Source organism: Panthera tigris, chromosome D3, assembly GCF_018350195.1.
Source record: "Panthera tigris isolate Pti1 chromosome D3, P.tigris_Pti1_mat1.1, whole genome shotgun sequence".
In the NCBI taxonomy this organism is placed as follows: domain Eukaryota; kingdom Metazoa; phylum Chordata; class Mammalia; order Carnivora; family Felidae; genus Panthera; species Panthera tigris.
Window position 1 is genome coordinate 80,203,037 of NC_056671.1, and position 16,144 is coordinate 80,219,180.

The 16,144-nt window shown below is 50.3% G+C and overlaps 1 protein-coding gene and 1 pseudogene across 1 annotated transcript in view; both read left to right on the forward strand.

The window, feature by feature from the left end:
* The window catches only part of PHLPP1 (PH domain and leucine rich repeat protein phosphatase 1), a 212,512-nt gene extending 204,064 nt beyond the window's left edge, over nucleotides 1-8,448 (forward strand). The window contains exons 15-17 of the mRNA XM_042961325.1: nucleotides 2,767-2,961; nucleotides 5,229-5,457; nucleotides 6,337-8,448. Of these exons, the coding sequence (XP_042817259.1) occupies nucleotides 2,767-2,961; nucleotides 5,229-5,457; nucleotides 6,337-7,485 (1,573 nt within the window). The 3' untranslated portion in view covers nucleotides 7,486-8,448. The remainder of the gene's footprint in view (nucleotides 1-2,766; nucleotides 2,962-5,228; nucleotides 5,458-6,336) is intronic.
* Nucleotides 8,449-13,586: 5,138 nt separating this feature from the next.
* On the forward strand, nucleotides 13,587-15,632 carry LOC122232401 (annotated as a pseudogene).
* Nucleotides 15,633-16,144: the final 512 nt, after the last annotated feature.

Below are 16,144 nucleotides of genomic sequence, written 5' to 3' on the forward strand. Positions count from 1 at the left end.
ATATAAGCATTTAGAGCTGTAAATTTCCTTCTAAGCAATTCTCCAATGTGATTGAAGAATGTACTTTGTTTTGTTGTTGTTGTTTTAATATTTATTCATTTTTGAGAGTGAGAGAGACACAGCATGAGCAGGGGAAGAGCACAGAGAGAGGGAGACACAGAATCTGAGGCAGGCTCCAGGCTCCAAGCTATCAGCACAGAGTCCGACACAGGGCTTGAACTCACGGACTGTGAGATCATGACCTGAGCCAAAGTCAGATGCTTAGCCTACTGAGCCACCCAGGTGCCCCGAGAATGCACTCTGAATGACTTGAATCCTTTAAATTTATTGGGACATGTTAGTGGCCTAGAATATGGTCTACACTGGTAAATATTCTCTGCATTTGAAAAAATGAGTATTCTGCTGTTGTTGGGGTAGGGTGTCCGTTAGGTCAAGTTGGTTGATACTGTTGTTGAGGTCTTGAATCTCCATACTGATTATCTACTTGTTCTGTCAATGGCTGAGAGACCATAATTATGGGCTTGTCTGTGTCTCCTAGTTTTATCAGTTTTGCTTCATGCATTTCAAAGTTGTATTAAGTGCATAAACATTTGAAATGTCATAGCTTTGTGATGAATGCACTGATCCTTTTCATTATGAAATGACTTTCTGTAATCTTTGTTCTGAATTATACTTTGATATTAATGTAACTACTCCAGCTTTCTTTTGATTGGTGTTAGCATAGTAGGTCTTTTACCTTTTTAAACCTATTTGTCTTTTTATAAAATTCAGTTAGGTCTTGCTTTTTTTTTGATCCAGTCTGACTTTCTTTTGGGATAGTGTTTAGACCACTTTTATATTTAATGAAATTGATATGGTTAAATCGTATCAGTTTTACAGATCATTTTAAATGATCTTTATCATTTGTTCATTGTTTTCTATTTGTCTCTTCTGTTCTTCTTTATCTCTCTTCATTCTTTTGGACTATTTATGATTCCATTTTGTTTAGTGTTTGTAGTAAAACCTTTAACTTCTTATTTGAAGGTAAACTGTAATACTTCACATATAAGAACCTTTCAGTGTGTGCTTCCATTTCCCCTCTCCTGGTCTTTGTGCTGTTGTCATGTTTTACTTCTGTTATAAACCCCAAAATACATGGTTATAATTTGTAAATAGTCATTTTTAAAGCAGTGTTTCTCAACTTCAGTACTGTTGACGTTTTGAGCCAGATAATTCTTGATAGTTGGTGGGCAGGGGAGGGAGGTGTTTCTGTGCACATTACAGGGTGTTTGGCAGCGCCCCTGGCCTCTACCCGCTAAGTGCCAACAGCACCGTCGCTCCCAGCTGCGACCATCAAAGATGTCTCCTCGGGGGTAATTGCCCCCATTGAGAACCACTCTTCTAAAACGACCTTTAAATAAGTTTTATATTTACTCATCTATTTGTCATTTCTTGTACACTTCATTCTTTTATGTAGATTCAGATTTCCATCTGGTATTTCCTTCTGCTTCATGTATTCCTTTTGTATTTCTTATACTGCCAGTCTTTTTTGTGGGAAATTGTGCATCTGAAAAGGTCTTTCTTGCACCTTAACTTTTGAAAGCAATTTTCACTGGTTTAGAAATCCAGGTTGACAGCTTTTTTCAAGGAGTACTTTAAAAATTTTGTTCCTCCACCCTACTTGCCCGCCTTTATTCCTGATTTTCAGTAATTGTTACACTTTCCTTTCATTTTCTTTTGTGTGCTATTTGTTGAGTTTCTTGTATCTACAGCTTTACAGTTTTTATCAGATTTGAAATCTTTTCAACCATTAACTTCTTCAAAAGTTTTCCTGTCTCTGCTCTGTTGAAGACTTCGGTTCCCTGTGCTTGAGGTTACCCCGCACTCACTAATGCCCTGAATTTTTATTTGTCCGCCAGTCCTTTTTTCCCTCTGGGTTTCATTTTGAAGAGTCTGTGGGCCACGGTTAAGTTACCTGGAAACAATGGGATTTGGGTTCGAGACTCTGCAGGCCTCCAGAGCAGGCTCCGCCCGAGGCCCTAACCACCCACCCCCCTCCTCCAGAATCTTCCTCCAGGCGATCAGCTGGGCAGGCTTCAAGCTCGCTCTCTGACCTGCACTTCTTATCATCCAGTGTCTGAATACTGTTGTTTCAGAGGTTTTTTTTCCCCTGCCTTTTTAAGTTGTTTGGAAAAAGATTAAAAGCGTAAGAAAAGGTCCCATTGTTTTAGTTGTTACTCCATTTTGCCCAGTGTGAAAGTTCTCTTTAATAAATGTTTTAGGACCGAATGTGAACCCGTGGATTCAGAGTCTTGTATTATCCCCCATACTTCCTCTTCTCGGGTTTTTCACTGCCATTTAAAAATAAAATCAGGGGCACCTGGGTGGCTCAGTCGATTCAGCATCTGACCCTTGATTTCAGCCCAGGTCATGATCTCACCAACCATGAGATCGAACCCCATGTTGGGCTCTGCACTAACAGCGCGGGGCTTCTCTTTCTGTCTGCCCCTCTGACCCTCCCCCAGTCTCTCTCTCTCTCTCTCAAAATAAAGCTAAAATCAGAAGATAGGGGCTGGGGGGAGCCAGGTGTGAAGTATCAATGTTTATGATTCTTTGCTTTACAGAAAATTAGTTGATATGAATCAGCTGGGGTGACTTTACCTTAACTTATTCTTAACCTGTCCGAGGTCCTGAAGGAGGAGACAAGGCTGTTAACAGCGTGGGTCTGGGCAAGGCAAGATGACTTAAGACGTCTTAGCCTTAGGACCGATCACTCTTGCTTTGCAGGTTGTGTGTCGCAGCCCTGTCGGTGAACAACTTCTGTGACAACCGGGAGGCCCTGTACGGGGTGTTTGACGGGGACCGGAACGTGGAGGTGCCCTACCTTCTCCAGTGTACGATGAGTGACATTTTGGCCGAAGAGCTGCAGAAAACCAAAAATGAAGAAGAATACATGGTCAATACGTTCATTGTTATGCAAAGGTGAAGCACAGTTCCTGCCGTGTGTTTTCTTGCCCTTCTCGTGAGCGTTTGCCCAACAGTCTCAAAGCACTGTTGTCACATGTGGGTATTCAAGATGCACTCAGGTGATCTGCTTTTGCGTAAGCATCGGGGACACACCGTGTTCCGTTTGAGACATACTGATGTTCAGACAACTTTGTAGGAGGCCGAGTCAATGACAGGAATGTAGTTTAGAGCTTTTGGTCACCGTAGAAACTGGAATGTTTTTCGTAACTCATAGGGATGAATGTTTACAGGCGTCCCCTCCTTCAAAGAACTGTGCCTTCTTAGGTCACTTTAATGGCTTTGTAGGTTGTGAAGGAATTGCCTATTAATTCTGTCCTGCAAACACTCGTGCGGGACCGGGAACCAGTGTGTGAAGGTCAGGAGAACAAGGATGAGCTTTTCTCTTCCTCTCCTTTTTCTCTCGCTGGTTTGGAGCAACCTTTAAAAAAATTCTTTTTAATGTTTACTTATTTTTGAAGGAGAGAGAGAGGCACAGAATCCGAAGCGGGCTCCAGGCTCTGAGCGGTCAGCACAGAGCCCGACGCGGGGCTCCAGCTCATGAACCGCGAGATCATGACCCGAGCCAAAGTCAGATGCTTAACCGACGGAGCCACCCAGGCGCCCCTGTGGAGCGGCCTTTAAAGTCACCCTGAGTCATAAACAGTGCCTCCCGAAGAGCTTGGTAGAGGCAGCTCCAGCGAGGGGTCTTTGCTCCTAGGCTCACTTGCAGATTCTAGTGGGCGTGTAGCAGTAGCAGCTAAATACTGGTAGCAGCTAACAATTAGCGAGCCCTTAATACGTACCAGTCCTCGCATCACATATACTTTACCCAGTGAGACACTTAGTGTGACTGTTCTTACTTGACTGATGGGAAACTGAGGTACAGAGAAGTGAAGCCAGCTTCTCGTAAGGGCTATTAGAGGGGCAGCCAGAATTTGACCTGGGGCAGCAAGACTCCACAGAAGGTTCCAACCGCAAGGCACATCTATCTCCTTCTCTGTTTTTACCATCGTGTCCCAGGAAAAAAAGCACGGGTGTATCAGAAACCGAACGCCCTTCGCACCCCCACCCGGAAGAGGCCTGCTTATAATTTTATAGCCAGGCAAGCAAATAGGAAGTAAGAACTTAAGGACCTTAAACTCTGGTTCCTAGCTGTGCCTTTCACAAGTACCATCGGGTTTCTGGCTTTGCCGAGAGGGATCACTGTGCCTGTGAAAGGGAGAAAGCAGCCCAGCTGGTCCCGGGGGTCCGCAGGCCGGAGTTCAAAGACCTAAACTGTCAGCCCATCTCCGGGGTCAGTTGTATGCCGCTTCCTTTCCCTGTTAATAGGACACGGCACACACAGTCATCTTTTCCGCCCTCGGGGAACTGGGTTTTTGCGCGTGACATCCTGACGCCTTCGAGTGGGCAGCCCCAGTTTGGTTTCCATTGCTGGTACGGCTGCTCCATGTGGGCTGAAGGCGGGTCTGCCCTCGTAAACAGAGGAGTCTGTCCGGACCTTCTTGCTGGTGCAGAAGCAAGAAGTCAGGAGCCCAGGAGGCCTTGCCCTCTGCGGGGCTTGTGGTAGGATTTCTTGGCTCTCTTTGTTGGAGCTTGTAGGTGCTTTGTGGACTCAGTCTGTGGGGTGCGGGGTGGGGTGGGGGGTCATGAATAAAAGGGTTTATCACGAGCACTTTGGAGCTTAATTACTAGAAAGGCCTTCCTATGAACATTCTGGAATAGATAATACTGGCCCACGTAAGACAAGAACGTGAACGGTCCAGTAATTAAAGGCTTGTCCCGGAGACGTCCTTGTAAAGTCCAAGTACTTTTGGGGCACACGCGTCGGCGTATGGTTACACCTGTCTAGTGGTCTCTTCGGTTTCCTCTGCTGGGAGCAGAGAGGATGTAAAGGGGTGGACGGAGAGCAAAGAGGCCCTTTTCCTGCTGTCCCTCGGGGTGTGGTAAGTAAGGGAGCAGCAGGCTGGACGCGGCAGGACAAGGGTTCCTCTGGTGGCAAAGTGACACCCCCTCCCCACGCCCCCAGGTGTGAGCACACACCTCAGGGTAGGGGTTGTCCGAATCCACGGCCCTTTTCCTGGGAGAAGCGGAGCAGTGCTTGCTTTGGTGGCAGAGGCTGAGTGGAACCCCCAGGTTCCAGGTTTCCTCCCGGCCCCGCCCGGGGCGCACGGCCCCTGCTGAAGGAGCGGAGCTGCTGTGTGATGCGTCGTGCGTGGGTTTGACTCCCTCTCTCTGCATTCCAGGAAGCTGGGAACTGCTGGGCAGAAACTTGGAGGTGCTGCCGTCCTCTGTCACATCAAGCACGACCCTGTGGACCCAGGAGGGTCCTTCACCTTGACCTCCGCTAATGTGGGGAAGTGCCAAACGGTTCTCTGTCGGAATGGGAAGCCGTTGCCTCTGTCCAGATCATATGTCATGAGCTGCGAAGAAGAACTGAAGAGAATTAAGCGGCACAAGGCCATTATCACCGAGGTGAGGAGGGCACCGTTTTCCTCGGGATGTCGGGGAGGAGGGGGCCAGGGTCAGGGCAGAAACCAGCAACGTTCCGAATCCACGGTGTCACAGAGCAACTCCTTTGTGGGATAGGTCTGAAGGCCTAAGGTACAGGGTGGCAGAGCAGTTCTCCATGGCCTGTGTCAGAGGCTGTGCCCAGTGCTTGGGGCCCTTGCCTCCCTCTGCTGATTCCTGCAAGTGCCCCTGTGCAGGGGAGCGTGAGGGCGCTGCCCCTGAAGTCGGTCCTCGGCTCTGCCGCTCGTGGGCTGGGCCTTCTGAGCCTCTGAGCCTCTCATCAGTAAAGGAGGAATAGTAATGCACCTGTGTGTCTTCCAAGGCCAATGTGAGTGCCAACGTAAAAGTAGCTAATTGTGATTTCGGTTCACACCTCCTGTTCCCTCTGAGTGGTTTCTAACCAGGGGCTCCTCCGCACCTCCCCCACCCCGGACATTTAGTCGCCTCCGAAGAGGGTTCTTTTCATGCCTTTGGCAGGCAGTAGGTACCGGCAGGGGGCCCCGCGGCCTCCAGTGCCCGGGACGGCCCCATAACGCAGAATGATTGGGCCTCGGTGGTGACAGTGCCCCTCTTGGGACACCCTGGGAATCCTGCTCCCCCCCCCCCTCACCCCAGGATGGTGAGCGCACACTGCATGTGTGGAAAACGGTGCGGGGCTGCAGAAGCCAGCCTGCCCACGGGACGTGTGCATTCCCCCGTCATTGATGAAACCCCCAGAACCCGGTAGACAGTGGGGAAAGCTTGCCGTTCCGGAGGAAGAGACGCATCCCACACAGGCCTTGAGTAGGGCCGGCGGATACTCCCCGTCTCCTTAACGTCGATTCGCCCCCCCCCCCCCCCCAGGACGGCAAGGTGAACGGAGTGACGGAGTCCACGCGCATCCTGGGGTACACCTTCCTGCACCCCAGCGTGGTGCCGCGCCCGCACGTGCAGTCCGTGCCCCTGACCCCCCAGGACGAGTTCTTCATCCTGGGCAGTAAGGGCCTGTGGGACAGCCTGTCCGCCGAGGAGGCGGTGGCGGCCGTGCGCAACGTGCCCGACGCCCTGGCGGCCGCCAAGAAGCTGTGCACCCTGGCGCAGAGCTACGGCTGCCGCGACAGCCTCAGCGCCGTGGTGGTGCAGCTGAGCGTCGCCGAGGACGGCTTCTGCTGCTGCGAGCTGGGCGCCGGCGGGGCCGGGCCCCCGCCCAGCCCCGGCATCTTCCCGCCGGCCGCGAGCGTGGCCGCCAGGGACCGGCCGGCCGACGCGCTGGGCGTGCCGTCGTCCAGCAGCGGCATGGCCTCCGAGATGAGCAGCGAGCTGTCCACCTCCGAGATGAGCAGCGAGGTGGGCTCCACGGCCTCGGACGAGCCGCCGCCCGGCGCCCCGGCCGAGAGCAGCCCCGCCTACGCCAGCGAGCCGCGCTGCGCGCTGCACCCGGTGGGCCTGGCCCACGCGTTCCAGCGCCAGCTGTCCAGCGCCACCTTCTCCAGCGCCTTCTCCGACAACGGCCTGGACAGCGACGACGAGGAGCCCATCGAGGGCGTGTTCACCAACGGCAGCCGCGTGGAGGTGGAGGTGGACATCCACTGCGGCCGGGCGCGGGAGAAGGAGAGGCGGCGCCCGCCGCAGGGGCCGGCCGAGGCCAGCGACGAGGGCATCGTCATCAGCGCCAACGAGGAGGAGCCGGGGCCGCCCAGGAGGGCGGACCCCGCCGCCGCCGCCGCCGCCGCCGGGACCGTGGGGCGCCGCCGGGCCAACGGCTCCGTGGCGCCCCAGGAGAGGAGCCACAACGTGATCGAGGTGGCCGCGGACGCGCCTCTCCGCAAGCCCGGGGGCTACTTCGCGGCGCCGGCCCAGCCGGACCCCGAGGATCAGTTCATCATCCCCCCGGAGCTGGAGGAGGAGGTCAAGGAGATGATGAAGCAGCAGCAGCAGCCGCCGCCGCCGCCACCCCTGCAGCCGCCGGGCCCGGGGGACCAGCTGCCAGACTGCTGTGACACGCCGCTATGACCCCCCCCCCCCCCCCCGGGCGCTCTTGAACAAATAAACTAACCCAGAAAGACTGAGTTGCAAGAGTCTCCCAGGCTCACGTTAAACCAGGGGTTCACTCCACGCCCTCTCCCGCTTTCCCACCCTGTCTCGGCACCTAGTCCTGGGCTCTCCCTCTGTTGGTCATTTTGTTTAAATAATCACCACTTTTCTTCTAGCGATGCTTTACGTTTAACTTCTTCCCCTAACGTATCAGATGTGTAAAGACAAAGAACAAAAGGTTTAATATATTACAGAGAGACGGTTAATGATAATGTAATATTTTTTAAAATGGCTTTTTCTTGTTTTGTTTGGAGGGCAGGGTGCGTTGCCAGTGCTAAATGATTTAATAATATTGTAATTCTGTATTTCTTTGGGGGAAAAGGTTTTTGTTTTTTTGTGTTTTTTTTGTCTTGAAAATGATAGACATTTGTAGAATATGGAGACTAACTCCTAGGAGTTGCTTTACTCTGTCAGGTGACTTAAGTCACTGGGATTCACTAATTTTCTCTGAGAGAACAGTTGATTGAGAAATTTCTATTGTAAATAGCTCAGTGCTGTATAGTGACGCTTCAGACGTTTTGTAGTTTTGGCGAAAGGACAAGCCTGAACGACTGACTTTTCTCTTCCTCGCCCCCCTCCTAACCTGCCTCCGGCTCCTTCGGTGTGGAGGCTGAGAGCAGCCAAGGGGCTTCTGTTCCAACCGGGTGGATCTCAGGCCACTGGAAACTAACCTGCACACAGGGGCCTCTGAGCCGTTTTTCTTCCCCTCCCGTCCCCACCCCCTTGCCCTCCGCAGACACTTGGTGTGTCCCTTACTGCTGCCACAATCAGCATGACTGTAGAGCCTTCAACTAGATCATTTACATACCGAGAGTTCTATTAAAGCAGAATGCACAAATGAACATGTCATAATTTTTGTTATAATAAATATGAAATTTACAAGTATTGGACCCATCTGCTTTTGTCCCAGGAGCCAGGTGGGTCTAGAAGATGACGGCCGGCTTGGGTTTGGAACGAATGGATGTGACTTCAGGGCTATCAGATACTTTTGGCTGGTGCTGTTTGTTTTTGAAGGGAAAACACCCAACAGGTTAACCTGCATTGAATGAGCTACTGGAGTCTGCCCTGTGGTTAATGATACAAAGAGCTGATCTTCAAGCCTTTCTGCTTCCTGTTGTTATCACCTGGGGTGGACGTTAAGAGAGGGGGGTGGACAGAGGCTATACAGAGATCCCTGGAAAACTCCTCCCACAAAGCCGAGTTCCTTTCCAATTCTCCCAGGGGCCCCTTGACCCACAGGAACAGGTTAATAGACCTTCGCGTGAACGGGGAAAGTCAGGAAGTGGTTGCCTCACTCTCCTTCGCTAGCAGAAACAACGTTGGCACCGTGGGATCCACTAAGAAACCCGGTATTGCCAGCTGACTTACTGGCCCCATTTAGAGACTATAGCGCCTCCCTTCACCCCCACCCTGCGTCTTGTGCACCGTGTGTGGAAGGTGCTGGTGGTCATTCTGTCTCACGGGGACCAGCTTCCCAGCCACACCTGTCTTCCTTTTCAGGTCTGCCCTTGTGTGGGACCTGGCTGGTTCCGTGACAGGACAGGGCAAATAGTATTTCTCAACCTGTAGACTCGGTGAGGGGCAGTCTGTTCTTTCACTGGGGTCCAGATCAGTGGATCAGCCTGGTCTTGGTGATGTCCATGCTTCATTCCGCGTCTGGCTGCATGTACACGTGCTCTTTGAAAACCACCAAGGCAGTAGAAGGATGTGCCCATCTTAGCCCAATAAGGGACCCAGGCATCAAGGGACTAGACTGCCCAAGCCCAGGCAGAGCTCTCCGTTCTAGACAGGAAGCAAAACCGGCTCAGGATCTACCAATCCAGACCCTTCTACCAACGCCTTGCCTTCTTCAGGCTTTGCCCCGCCCCAGGGGGATCCGAGCACACTTGGAAAGCTCTGGGATTTCACATGAGCGCCTTATTATTCGCTACAGAAGAGGGGGCGCCGGGGCCTGTCTCTGGAGCCCGGACACCCACCTGATCTGACCTGGTTTCTCTTGATTGCTTTTGTCACAGCGCCACCTGCTGGTGAGATCAGACTCTGGGTAGAAATGGGCTTACTCGGTTCTCGGTTCTTTATCCTTCCTCCACTCTTCCAGAAGAAACAAAGTTACTTATCATTTTCTTAGGAGCTTCCAGAAAGCAATCCCAAGCACCCAATAGGCAGAGAAGCTGCATTAAACCTTACTATGGCACCAGGGCAGGTCGGCCTTGCAAGGTGGGAAAAGGAGACGCAGACGAATCAAAAGGTGTAACCAGAATCTCAGCATGAATCTGGGAGAGAGGAAGTCAGGCTCCAACATCCACTGAGCTCCCCATTCCCCAGGATGAGAGAAACACAAATCCATGATGTGTGTTAGGTCTTCAAGGCCCACATCCGAGACTCCGCTCCCTGCTGGCACGGCCCAGCACGGAACGACGGAACATTCTCGTTTGTGAGGACTCCCACGTGAGCACTGGTCAGACGGCACCGTGAGTTCTCACCCGCTACAAAGAGAATTTCGTTCAGTGTGGGATCGCCTCCCAGGGATCGAACCAGATAATGTATTTAAAGTAATTTGTGGAGAGGAAAGCCTTATACAAGCGGAAGTATTGTCGCGGTTGTGAATGAACCAACGACGGTCACCGGTAAGAACTGGGAGCACAGCAGAAGTACCTTTTGAAATTAAAAGCTCTCAGAGAAACGTCTGTTGGAGGGGTCACAGGTGGCAGAGATGAGGGAACAGTAGAGAAAATCGGCTTTTCTCATTTCTTGCCACTAAATCTCATTTTGCTTTTAGTTCATCCTCCCACAGAAATTTCCTGCAGATTAACCTGTGCAAGCTTTTCAGTGTCACTTTCGTCACCCGTCTCTCGTGAACTGGTTCTTACCGCCGCATATGTGAAAGAGGACAGTAAAAGGCTGTCCCCATCCCGTGCCAAAACACAACTGCAACCGAATTCAGGCTGACTTGGGCACACCTGCTGTCCTGATCAGTGAGTGACAGCACGAACGACGCGAGGCAGGCAGAGCTCTGGACCAGTAACAGGAAGCAAGTCCCCGGTCACCGCAACCCCCCATTCACTCAACAGTCCAGACGCAGGACACGCTCACAGGACCTCAGATGCAGTGGGGCTTGGGGGTGGTGATGGCCGGGCCAACCACGTGGGGTCCTGAGTGTCTGAGCCAGAGGGAAGATGGACCAAAGACCCTGCATATTGTCCCCTCCCTTGTAGAAGACTAAGGTTGAACATTTGACAGGAGGAAATGGGCAAAGGGGTCCCCGAGGCCACCTTCCATTTTCTAGGCTGTGGGTTAGAATAGAAAGCCATGCTGTCCCTTGCCTGCTTGTTGGACTCTGATTAATGAGTCCCTTCATTTTATTCCAAATCAGAAACACGGGGGTGCCTGGGTGGCTCAGTTAAGTGTCTGACCCTCGATCAGCTTGGGTCGTGATCTTGTGGTTTGTGGGCTCGAGCCCCGCATCGGGTTCCATGCTGTTTGCATGGAACCTGCTTGGGATTCTGTCTCTGCTCTTCCCCCGCTCGTGCTCTTTCTCGGAATAAATAAACTTAAAGAAAAAATTATCCAAAGCAGCGTATATCCTGTTCAAAAGGAGAGTAGCAGGCAATTTTCTGTTATCTGCTTATGACCAACCAGACTACGGTAACGGTCATTCCTCTTCTGAAAGAGGTGGAATTAAAACTGGCTTTCACCTGAAATTATAAGGAAGTTCTAGTCATTACCATTATTTGGATCTTATTCCAAAGACTGTACTTTGCCCTAATTACTAGTCTTCTCTATTGAAAAACGTTGAAATGTCAACAAAGATCATTTTCCCAAATGTTGTGCCTTGATGTTGACTCTGTGAGCTCATTTAATAGGTCATTGGCTTTTCTGGGTCTTTAAAAAAACTCCATAGGGGCCCCTGGATGGCTCGGAAGGTTGAGCGTCTGACTTCGGCTCAGGTCACGATCTCACAGTTCGTGAGTTTGAGCCCCGTGTCGGGCTCTGTGCTGACAGCTCGGAGCCTGGAGCCCACTTCGGATTCTGTGTCTCCCTCTCTCTGTCCCTCCCCTGCTCACTCTCTCTCTCTCTCTCTCTCTCTCTCAAAAATAAACATTAAAAAAATCTTTTAAAAAAGAAAAAAGAAAACTCCGTAATTAACAGCAGCTTTCCATTTAGAAATCGTGCCGTAAGCCAGCGATACAACCTGCGCGCAAACTTCACTCTTCCATTTGTTTTATCGTCTAGGATACATTTGAAGAACTGCTTGAATATTCCTCTCCCTAGAACGTTCCGGGAGGCTAAAAATAGCTCTTTAAGATCTCCAGTCCAACACAGCGAGGCAGGAAGAACCTGAACGCACCTCCGGCGCTGACGCCTCACATCTACAGCTATTTATAGAGCAATTCCTCCTGGAGCCGAACTGACGGCCGACTGAGCAGCTTCACCAAAGACAGAGAACAGCAAGAGAGAGAGAGAGAGACACGGTAGCGAAGCGAACCCCAGCCCGACACCAGGAGCTGCAGTGGGGACACTACCGAGGGACCATGAGCAGATTCGTCTGCGGTGAAGCCCAGAAAAAAAAAAAAGCCACAGTTGAAAAGCGCAATGAAAATACAAAGGAAGCAGGCCCGGAACCCCACGCAGTGGCGGCCGGGGCAGAGAGGCTGTCCCCCGTGTTAGTGCCGACGGGAGCAGGGGCTGGGTGCCCTCGCTGACCCGTCACCCCAGGGAGTCGCCGGCTCCTCCTGGCCCCCACCGGCCCCAGCTGTCCCAGCAAGAGGCCACCCGAGGCGCACGCGGAACAGCCCTGCGCAGCACTCACTACAGCTCCCAGCGGCTCACCAAAGCGACGCGGGTGCAGAGCGCACTGCGACGCTCCAGTCCCGGGCCACGTGGACCACAGAGGACTCACCCGGAGTCCCGTCTGCGGAACCCACCCCCCACCCCGCCCCCGCCCCCCCCCCCGGGAGCCCCGGCCGATGCCCGCCTCAGCTCGAGCCGCATCGCCGGGCTAGCCCCAGAACGGAGTGCTCCAGGACCCCCAGCCTACGACAGCGACGGCTCCCGCCAGCCAGCCAAGGTCACCGGGCACAGTCCACCCAGGGGACCACCGTACGCAAGACCATTCCTCCAGGGTTAGGAGAAGCAGGGGCGCCCGGGTGGCTCGGTCAGTGAAGGGTCAGACTCCTGATTTCGGCTCAGGTCACGCTCTCATGACGCGTGAGTTCGAGCCCCACGCGTCCGGCCGTGCACTGAGAGCGCGGAGCCCGCTTGGGATTGTCTCTCTCCCTCTCTCTGCCCCTCCCCTGCTTGTGCGCACGCTCTCTCTCTAAAAAAATTTTTTCAAAATTGAGGAAAAGTAGCTGTTCCACCTAACGCATAGAAACGAACACAGAAAGAAAAGCAAAATGGACAGAAAAACATGCTCCAAAGAATAAGACAAAACCTCAGAAAAAAAGAAATGAATGAAATGCAGATAGAAACAATCTCCCAAAGAATTCAAAGTAATGTTCACAAAAATGCTCGTCGGGATGGAGAGAAGAGTGGACGTGCCCAGTGAGAACTTCAACGAAGTGACAGAAAATATAAGAAACACCAGTCGGGAGTGAAGAAGTTGGTAACTGAAGTGAAAAATACATTAGAGGGAATGAACAGATTAGAAAATGCAGAACAGACCAACGATCTGGAAGACGGGGCCCTGGAACAGCAAAAAGAACAGCAAAGCTGAACAAAAAGAAAAAAATGTAAATGACGACAGGTTAAGGGATCTCTTGGACAATGTAAAGCAAGCAAACATTCGCATTATAGGAAACCCAGAAGGAGGAGAGAGAGGGAAAGGGGCAGAAACATCATCTGAAGACACACCAGCTGGAAACTTCCCTAACCAAGGGAAGCAAACAGACGCGTGGGTTCAAGAAACAGAGAGTTTCAAACAAGATGAACCCAAGGAAGTCCACACTACGACACACGATCGTTAAAATGCCAAAGATTACAGAGGAAGAGAATTTGAAAAGCAGCAAGACGAGAGATAACTGCCGGCGAGGACAGCCACGCCAGAGACGGATGGAACCGTTGCCGAGTTTATCGTGAGGACCGTCTCGATGATCCCAGTGACCGAAATGACGCCACCCTTCCAACCTGGGAATCTTTTTGTCTGAAACTCAACAGACCGTAGACTTCCAGCAGAGAAAGGAATCTCTTGTTCGGGCCTTGCTTCTGCTCCGTGAGACCCTGTTAGCGGCCCTGCTGGACGCCGCTTATACTCTCCTGTGAGCACCAGAAAGTTTGAGATGTTTTTCGGATGAGGAAAGGACCGGGTGAAGGCACTGACCTTTTTGGTTCGGAACCAACACGGGACGATTCTTCAGACAGCGTTAGAAAATGTGACGGTCCGCTTCAGAGAGGCTGTGGAGAATGCGGTATGGGTCCGAAATGCCTGGGGAACCAGGAAAAGTTCATACCTGCCTGTGTGGTAAACTATTCCCAGACCCCCTGCGCCTTCCCCTCCTCCTTCCAGCTGAAGAACAATATAACCCTTCCGGGCCAGGCACGGACAGGTGCTGGCGATCACCATACGGCTCTGAAAATGGACCTCAGAGGCCGGTATCCGGGTTCTCTGAAGGCTACTACTGTTTTCAAAGAGTGTAATCAGACCTTTGAAACTCACAAGTCAACTACACCCCTACAAGCAAGAATCCTTGAGCCGGAGATACACATGGATTCAAGGATCATTCATGACAACAGACTAGAAAAAGAGACACTTTGGGAGACTATCCTCGACTAAGACAAGAATTTGCACAATGTAAGCTTGAAACAAAGTCCAAAGTGACGTAAACGGAGACATCTGGCAGCTCCCGGGTGGCTCAGTCGGTTAAGACGCCGACTCCCGATTTCGGCTCAGGTCACGATCTCACAGGCTCGAGATGAGGCTCTGTGTTGGGGTCAGTGAGGAGCACAGAGCTTGCTGGGGATTCTCTCTCTCCATCTCTGCCCCTCCCCTGCTCATGTTATCTCTCTCTCTCTTTCAAAACAAATAAACTTTAAAAATTTTTTAAAATAAAAAAGAATTGGAGACATCTTGGCTGAGAGAAAAGAACCCCTCCGGTGCCTAATAAAGTTCTCCAGCCCGCGGCTTCTGGAAGTGGTGAAATCCGTGGCACCAACTGGTCCTTCAGATGATACACACTTTCTCCACTGCTCCCTTGCACACCCATAAGGGAAAGGATGATTTTAAAATCAGAGATAAATAAGATGTGGTTTTGTAAGCACAGTATTTTCTTGACTATATTGCATATGCGTTTCAGTTAACAGCTAGTTGGATGGCTTCTGTTTATAAACGTGTGTTTTAGAAATGAATTCTTGATATTGACAATTTAGAAATGTTCAGTGTACTTCTGGGGACCGATTCTTTCCTCCTCGACTGTGTACCTCTCTCCTCCATATCCTGCAAAGCATAGCAATTGGGAGCCTTTAAAAAGTGACAAGATGTCCTTTTATTCATTACTGTCTCTCGATCCTGGAGAGATCAGGTTCTAATTGCTTGTTTCCATGAATTTCGTCCTAAGCCTTGGATCATGGAAAGCAGCAGCAAGAAACTATCCTCAACTCAAAACTTCCTAGGAAAATCATAAAGTTGGCTCATTCAAAGGGTTCAGTTGGGTCCATTAAGTGATTGCAGGAGGTAGCATATCAGATGATTCAGTTATATAAAAGAATACCTTCATTGTAAATAGGAAGCTTTTCTTAATGTTTTATCATACATATGGTATTCAAACTCACCATACTATGCTGATTTGTGAATAAGGATTTTAAAACTGGTAAAAAGAAATAAACAAAAGCAGCATGAGAGAAGGAGCTAGTTATATACAAAGTAAAACCCCACAAAGCTATCGGCTGATTTTTCAGCAGAAAGTTTGCAGCCAGAAGGCAGCAGCATGATAAATTCAAAGTGCTGAAAGAAAAAAAAAAAAAAAAAACCCTACAACCAAGAATACCTGGCAATTCTCCTCAGAATTGGAGGAGAGGTAAAGAGTTGCCCATACCAAGGAAGGCAGGGAGGGAGGAAAAAAATAAAGGAGTTCATCACCACTGAACTGGACTTACAAGAAATGTTAAAGCACTTCTTAAATGGAAAAGAAAAGGCCATAATTATAAGAAAATTATGAAAGGAAAAAATTTCATGAAAAAAATCAAATAAATAGTAAAGGTAGCAATCATTTATGAAGCTAGTATGAAGGTTAAAAGACAAAAGTAGTAAAAATCAACTCTATCTAAAAAATTAGATAAGAGGACCCACAACCTAAAAAGATGTAAAATGTGACCATATACACATAAAACATGGACGGGGGAATAAAAGTGAAGTTCTTTTAGGATATGTTCAAACTTAAGTGACCATCAACTTAATACAGACTGCTATATATATTTATATATATATTTTATATATGAATACAGGCCGCTATATATTTATATATGTACATTTAAAATTTTTTTAATGTTTGTTTCTGAGAGAGAGAGAGAGAGACAGAGCACGAGCAGGGGAGGGGCAGAGAGAGAGACACCCACACACACAATCTAAAGCAGGGTCCAGGCT